This window comes from Leptidea sinapis, chromosome 6, assembly GCF_905404315.1.
Source record: "Leptidea sinapis chromosome 6, ilLepSina1.1, whole genome shotgun sequence".
Lineage (NCBI taxonomy): Eukaryota > Metazoa > Arthropoda > Insecta > Lepidoptera > Pieridae > Leptidea > Leptidea sinapis.
In genome coordinates, this window is record NC_066270.1 from 26,599 (window position 1) to 33,434 (window position 6,836).

General features: G+C 46.6%; 2 protein-coding genes across 2 annotated transcripts; both read right to left on the minus strand.

Annotated features, from left to right (window-relative positions):
- Positions 1–827: 827 nt before the first annotated feature.
- Positions 828–1,781, minus strand: LOC126964889 (histone H1B-like). The gene has a single exon (XM_050808204.1). It carries the CDS (start codon positions 1,698–1,700, stop codon positions 954–956), a length of 747 nt encoding a protein of 248 aa, XP_050664161.1. The 5' UTR covers positions 1,701–1,781; the 3' UTR covers positions 828–953.
- Positions 1,782–2,814: 1,033 nt separating this feature from the next.
- On the minus strand, positions 2,815–3,227 carry LOC126964909 (histone H4). Its single transcript, XM_050808225.1, has one exon. The coding sequence runs from the start codon at positions 3,199–3,201 to the stop codon at positions 2,890–2,892; it is 312 nt and encodes a 103-aa protein (XP_050664182.1). The 5' UTR covers positions 3,202–3,227; the 3' UTR covers positions 2,815–2,889.
- Between the last annotated feature and the right edge of the window lie 3,609 nt (positions 3,228–6,836).

Genomic DNA, 6,836 nt, shown 5'->3' on the forward strand with positions numbered 1-6,836 from the left:
ATAAAATAACAATATCGATCGCCATTTCAGATCATAGAACAAAATAGGTACGTTCGCGCGTGCACAAAAATAAAAAAATAAAATATACCTAACTATGTCGGCTCAGCTTAGAGCGAGTGTGACCTTCGAAAAACAAATTGCGCAGTTCGGGAAGTATTTAGGTACTCAAAATAGGCGTAATTGTGTATGATAATATTGCGACATGGTAATATTAATTTGTTAATGAATGACATAGGAAAATAATATTCTTTCGTATATTTACGTGTGTTTATCTCAGTTAGTTGGTGAAAAAAAAAAAAAAATATATATATATATATTTTTTTTTTTTATACTGTTGAATACTTAGGTGCTCGCTCAAAATAGGCATAATATTGTAATCGTTGTAAAATTTTAATATTACGTTTTAAGTAAAATGAAATAACACCTACATTATTTACTGTATAATATGTGTGTGTGTGTGTGTATGTATGTATGTATGTATATACGTATTTTTAGACCTAATTTTAATGTTGGTGACCTTCGAAAAATAAATTGCGCAGTCCGGGAATATTTTCATATTTTATATTCTTATTATTACTGTATTTCATGTACTCACTTTTTATTGTTATATATTATAGGGTATATGATATATATATATATATATATATATATATATATATATATATATATATATTTATTTATTTTTATTTATTTTTTTATTTTTTTTTCTTTCAATATTATTATGCAGTACTTGTTTACAACGATAATATTTCGTAGAAATTACGTAGTAGTACTGTACACCTAGTTGTAATGCAGGTGAACAGAACTGAGATTAAGGAAGATAGATATTGTTAGCCCTGAAAAGGGCTTTTTGGCGTTCGCGAAGCGATCCCCCTCCGTCCCTCGCGTCTCGATGCGCCTCGTAGTCTTCGCAGTGTGACACTGTATAACTTTTTATAATCATATAGCGTGACTCACTTCTTGGACGCGCCCGACGCCTTCTTCGAGGCCTGGGCCTTCGATTTGGGCGTAGCGGCGGACGCCTTCTTAGGTTTGGGCGCTTTAGGTTTCTTTGTGGGCGGTTTGGCACTCCTCTTCGCTTTGGGTGCGGCGGCCGCGGCCGCGGAGCCCTTTCCACCTCTCGCCGCCGGCTTCTTCGCGGACGCGGGCTTCTTTTTTGCGGCCGCCGCCGCCTTCTTCTCCTTGGGGGTTGCCGGGGCGCCACCCTTGCCGCTCTTCGTGGGCGACGAATCGGAGGCCACCTTCTTGGTCCTGCCGCCGGCCGAAGCGGACGCGGCCCTCTTCGAGGAGGCCGACTTCGCCTTGCTCTTGGCGGCCGCGGCGCTCGGCGCCTTACTGCTCGAAGGTTTCTTCGCGGCGGGTGCCTTCTTCGATTCCAACTTGAACGAACCGGACGCGCCCTTGCCCTTGGTCTGTATCAAGGCACCGGTTTCGACGGCGCTCTTTAGATACTTTCTTATGAAAGGTGCCAACTTCTCGGCGTCCACCTTGTAGGTAGCCGAGATGTACTTTTTGATCGCCTGCAGCGAGGAACCGCTACGCTCCTTGAGCTCCTTAATCGCGGACGTCACCATCTCGGAGGTCTTGGGGTGTGTCGGTTTCGCCTTGGGTTTCTTCGCGCCGGCGCCTGCCGATTTTGGTGCTTTCTTCGCAGGTGTGGCGGGCGCGGGTGATTCTGTTGCTACTGCCGTATCTGCCATTTTTTTTATATAACAATAAAACACACACGTACGCACAAAAATAAGTAAGTAATACTTTAGTACAGTCCTAAACCGTGTTCGAGTAAACGTCATTCGTTGTCGCTCCGACCTATGCCGTGTGGACAGCAACCGCGAAGAGTTGCGTTTTCTCGCAAACGCTCGGTCTACTTTTCACTAGAAGGCCTCCGATAAATCTTAAATAATATTCATTTGGTATGAAATTATAACACACATGACATACAGATAGACACCTCATGAATACGCTAACCCGCCAGAATGCTCTAGGCGTCGATACGAGCAGGTTTATTCGTTTTATGTCAAAATAAATCGCGTGCATCTCGACGGCTGTGCTGGGTGTTCAGTTTAAAAGTGATTTTTTTCGAATAAAACGAACAATAATCAATCGAATGAATTTTGTCATCAAAAGAGACAGTCCCGCTGTTCGATGAATAGTATTCGTCTTTATGATAATACAATAATTCGACACTATTACGAGGGTGGAAAGTGACGACGCGTAAAACACAACACTCCCGCGAGTCCATCTTTCTAGACTCTCACACTGCCTCGATCCCGGTTGTTGTTGTAGCCGAGACCAATAAAATATTATCATAACAACGCACTATTCACAAAGCTAAATTTTATAATGACTAATTGAGTCCTTTTCGACATTTTAGATCTCTACTACGCTAGCTAGCTACATACGACAAAAACAGCACAGTACCTAATAATATCGCGATGTGAGCAATGGATTTTGTACAACTCTATATAGATCAGGTACCTGATCTCAAATTAAACTTAATAAGTAGGTATATTATAGTAGAACAAAAGCTCGAGGTGCATATCTTGAGCATAATAATAAACCTTATAAGTGGACCGTATGTATGTTGTCATCTGTATAATAAACTTGTTCATATTATCGTTATGTCCGACTTGACAGACGAAGATTTTGGGTAGTATATAATATGTGTGGTGTGTGTGGGTATGTATGTATGTATGTATGTATGTATGTTTAATTATTACTGTAATAATATTATAGAATGAACGTAAAAATATTCTCGTAGAAAATATTATAATAGAGAGTCACGTGACCTCAAATCATCAAAATCGAATCTAATGCGGCCCTGAAAAGGGCCTTTTTAATTTGTTTGTCGTCACGTCACGTTAACAAACAATCAGCGCGATTGCGCGACTAGCCACCGAATCCGTAGAGGGTGCGTCCCTGTCTCTTCAGGGCGTACACGACATCCATGGCGGTGACAGTCTTCCTCTTCGCGTGCTCGGTGTACGTGACGGCGTCGCGGATCACGTTCTCGAGGAACACCTTGAGAACGCCCCGGGTCTCCTCGTAGATGAGACCGGATATACGTTTCACTCCACCCCTGCGCGCCAAACGACGGATCGCGGGTTTCGTGATACCCTGGATGTTATCACGCAGCACCTTCCTGTGGCGTTTCGCTCCACCTTTCCCCAGACCTTTGCCTCCCTTGCCGCGACCAGTCATCTTGAATGTTCAACTACTTGTTCAGAAATCAGACAGCGCTCCGCGCGTTTTTTTTTTTTTTTTTTTTGAGAGGAGGAAATACTGTTACGTATTTACGCCCCGGAACGGGGCGTAATATGTCGGACTCGAGTGTCCGCGTAAGCGGACACCCCATACCGACTAAAACCTCCTCTGTGCTGTTAGCAGCCCTGGCTTTCACAGCGAAGTAGGACGTGGGCCGTGGAGGCCGCAAAGACTATGCAACAACAGTCGCGGGGCGTCTCCTAAGGAGACTCGAACCTCAGACCGGCTGTGTGCTTGTGGGAAGGAGAGAGAATGAAAATGAAGATGAAATGAAGATGTAAGATGAAAAGGTGATAAGAGCACACTCGCCGGCGAGTGTGGTGATGTTTTGTGTAATGTATGTAAGTGTGTAAGTATGTGTTTATGATTGCATGTATGTGTGTTTGTATGTATGTACGTAGTGTAAATGTTTGTGTGCATGTATGTTTGTGTTTGTGTCTGTTTGTGGAGTGTGTTTGTGATTGTGTAAGTGGTGTATGTCAGTCCGTCAGTCAGTCCGTGTGTGAGTGAGTGTAGTGAAGCGATTACAGGACGAGGACTAACGTCTCGTCGGGTATCAAAACAATGTGTGGTGTATCTAGGGTGCGGGCCGCTGGCCATCGTCAGAGTGACGAGTGCCAGTGGTTTGCGGTGGTTGACCGCGCCTACGCCTGCGAAGGCGGTGTGTGCGTGTCTGTGTCGGTGTTTGTGTGGGTGTCGCGTTCGCGATGGTGATGTCGTCATCCGGGTCTACCGTTACGTGTCTGGGACGTCTTATTGGGTTGAGACTATGGTGAAGGGGGGTGTACCCGCATGCCTTTCTAACCAAGATGTTGGGATGGTTAGGCGCCTTGTCAAAGAAGCGTCGCGAGATCTCTTTAAAGTGTTGAGCTATTGACGGAAGCTCTAGGTCGCGGTGAAGGTCAACGTTTCGGATGAACCACGGGGCTCCGGTTGCCATGCGCGTGAATTTATTTTGAACTACTTGCAAACGACGTAAGTAGCTCGGTCGGGTGTGCGCGAAAACGACGCTTGCGTATGACAGTATGGGCCGTACGATGGTTTTGTACAGCGTCACTTTGTGTTTGAGCGGAAGTTTGCTTCGCCCACACACAAGTGGATAAAGGCGACTGAGGACAAATCGGGCTCTATTGCATACCGTATCGATATGTTTCTTGAAGTTCATATTGCTGTTGAACGTGACTCCTAAGTATTTGTAATCCTTCACCCACGGTATGGGTGTTTCATACAGTTTAATAACGTCAGTCGGTTGTTTTTTAGCGCGGATGCTATTCGCGTTACCGAAGAGTACCGCTGCACTCTTGGTGGGGTTCACTTCAATCCGCCATTTTCTGAACCAGTTGCCTAGTTCATCGACGGCGGCTTGAAGCACTTTAATGTTCTTGCTCAAGGTTGAGCGGTTGGAGCCGAAGTAGAGTGCCGTGTCGTCAGCGTACTGAGCGAGCTGGACACTCGGAAACTTGGGAATGTCGCTCGTGAAGAGCGAGAAAAGAGTGGGAGAGAGGACCGAACCCTGTGGCACGCCAGACCTGATGGGTCTGGGTGAGGATAGGGTGCCCTCTACTCGATATCGGAAGGAGCGATCGGTAAGGTAGGCTCGAATGATGCGCACGAGCCTGTCTGGCACTCCCAGTTGATACAGCTTGAATACTAAGCCGTTGTGCCATACCTTGTCGAAGGCCTTCGCGACATCGAAAAACACGGCTGCCGTGGTAGCGTGAAATTGACGCCGTATGAGAATGTACTCGGTGAGTCGGTGAGCCTGCTGGGGACACGAGTGAGCGGTTCTGAATCCGAACTGTATGTCGGGTATCAGGTTAAGCTCCGCGATGTAATGATTAAGACGCGCGAGAATTAATCTTTCGTAAAGTTTCCCGATCGAGTTAATTAAGCTAATAGGCCTATAGCTACTCGGATTAGCTTTAGGTTTATTGGGTTTTGGGATACCGATAACAATGGAATCCTTCCATTATTCGGGGAACGCGCTATTAGACAATAGAATATTAAAAATGGTAACCAATAAAGTAATAAGAGTCGAGGGTAGGATTTTAAGAACCCTATTGTTTATAGTGTCGGGCCCCGGGGCCTTCTTGGAGTGAAGCTCCTTAATTATTAGTTTCACCTCTTCGTAAGAGGTGGGTTTTATTACGTCGCCTGAAGGGCTCAGAGCGGAGCGACGTTCAACTTCACGATCAACTTCGTCAACGTGTGTCGGGTCGGCTGCTGCATTTGGAGAGCACTGACTCTCGAGACTATCGGCGAGGCATTCAGCCTTCTCATCGTCATCGAGCGCCGGCTGCAGTCCCGGTCTGTCCAAAGGAGGCATGACAGTGGGCGGCTCCTGTTTGAACGCGCGAGGCAGCTTCCAGAAAGCCACATGTGATGGCTTAAGGTTGCCGAGCAAGCGGTCCCAACGTTCGCCGCGGAGTTCCGCGATACGTTCCCGTACCACCCGCTGTAGGTAGCGGAGGTGGCGCCTATTCTCGACCGACGGATACCTGTCGTAAAGTCTAGTGGCTCTGTGCTTCTGTGTGAGTAAGTTCCTGACCTCTGGAGGCAGGTTTAGGCGATGCGGTTGCATCGTCGGAACCTGCCTGGAGCAGGCCTTGATCCTACTCTGTATGTGTGACGTCACATGAGAGATAGCACTGTGAGCCGTGTCGACCGAGTCGATGACGTCCGGTATACGGTCAAGGTCGTCGGACTTGATAGACTCGAGATCCTTTTCCAGCCGTTGCCAGTCGATCACTGTTTTCGTCGGTGGTTGAAAGTTAACCGGTGGGCCTAGATTTAGGACGACGGGCCGGTGGTCTGACTCTAATTCGTGAAGAACCTCGATTGAATTTACATTGAGCGTTACGTTTTTAAGTAACGCAACGTCTAGAATGTCGGGTCGGTGCGCGACGTTATCCGGATAACGTGTTGGTTCGTCGGGTGCTATTACTGAAAAGTTCCGCGTGTCTGTGAGAGAGTCTAATAAAATTCCGTTTCTATTTGTGGCTCTACTGTTCCAGCTGGAGTGTTTGGCGTTAAGATCGCCGCCCACTATGACTGCGGCCCCGTGGCCGAGTAATGCTTCTATATCTGTGTCTAATATTTGTTTGTTCGGCGGAAGATAAGCTGAAATAACAGTGATCGGCTGGTGATTCGCCATACTGACCCGGATGGCAGAGGCCTCGATGTTAGTGAGGACCGGAGGATCTATAGGTATACAGTGTAGAGACCTTTTAAAATAAATGAGGGTGCCGCCCATACGGGTGGTGCGATCATTCCTAACTAAGTTATAATTAGCGATACGCGGATCGCGTATACGTGGTTTTAAAAATGTCTCTTGCACTAAGAATAGGTCTAATTGATGTTCGTGAGCGAACTCCTTCACCAAGTCTAGTTGAGGCTTAAGGCCTTGGGCGTTAAAATACGCTATACGGAGCGTATGTGGTTTGACTCGTCCGCTTACGTAATTAGGCATCGCGAATGTTGTTTTTATACTTTAGCCCTATTTCGGTGAGGGCACGGAATATTTTGCCGTTGTCTGCCATAACTTGCAGGAGCGACGGCGGGTCTTCCCGGAC

Coding starts and splice junctions, on each gene's coding strand:
- LOC126964909 (XM_050808225.1), bottom strand. CDS start 3,201: ATGACTGGTCGCGGCAAGGGAGGCAAAGGTCTGGGGAAAGGTGGAGCG.
- LOC126964889 (XM_050808204.1), bottom strand. CDS start 1,700: ATGGCAGATACGGCAGTAGCAACAGAATCACCCGCGCCCGCCACACCT.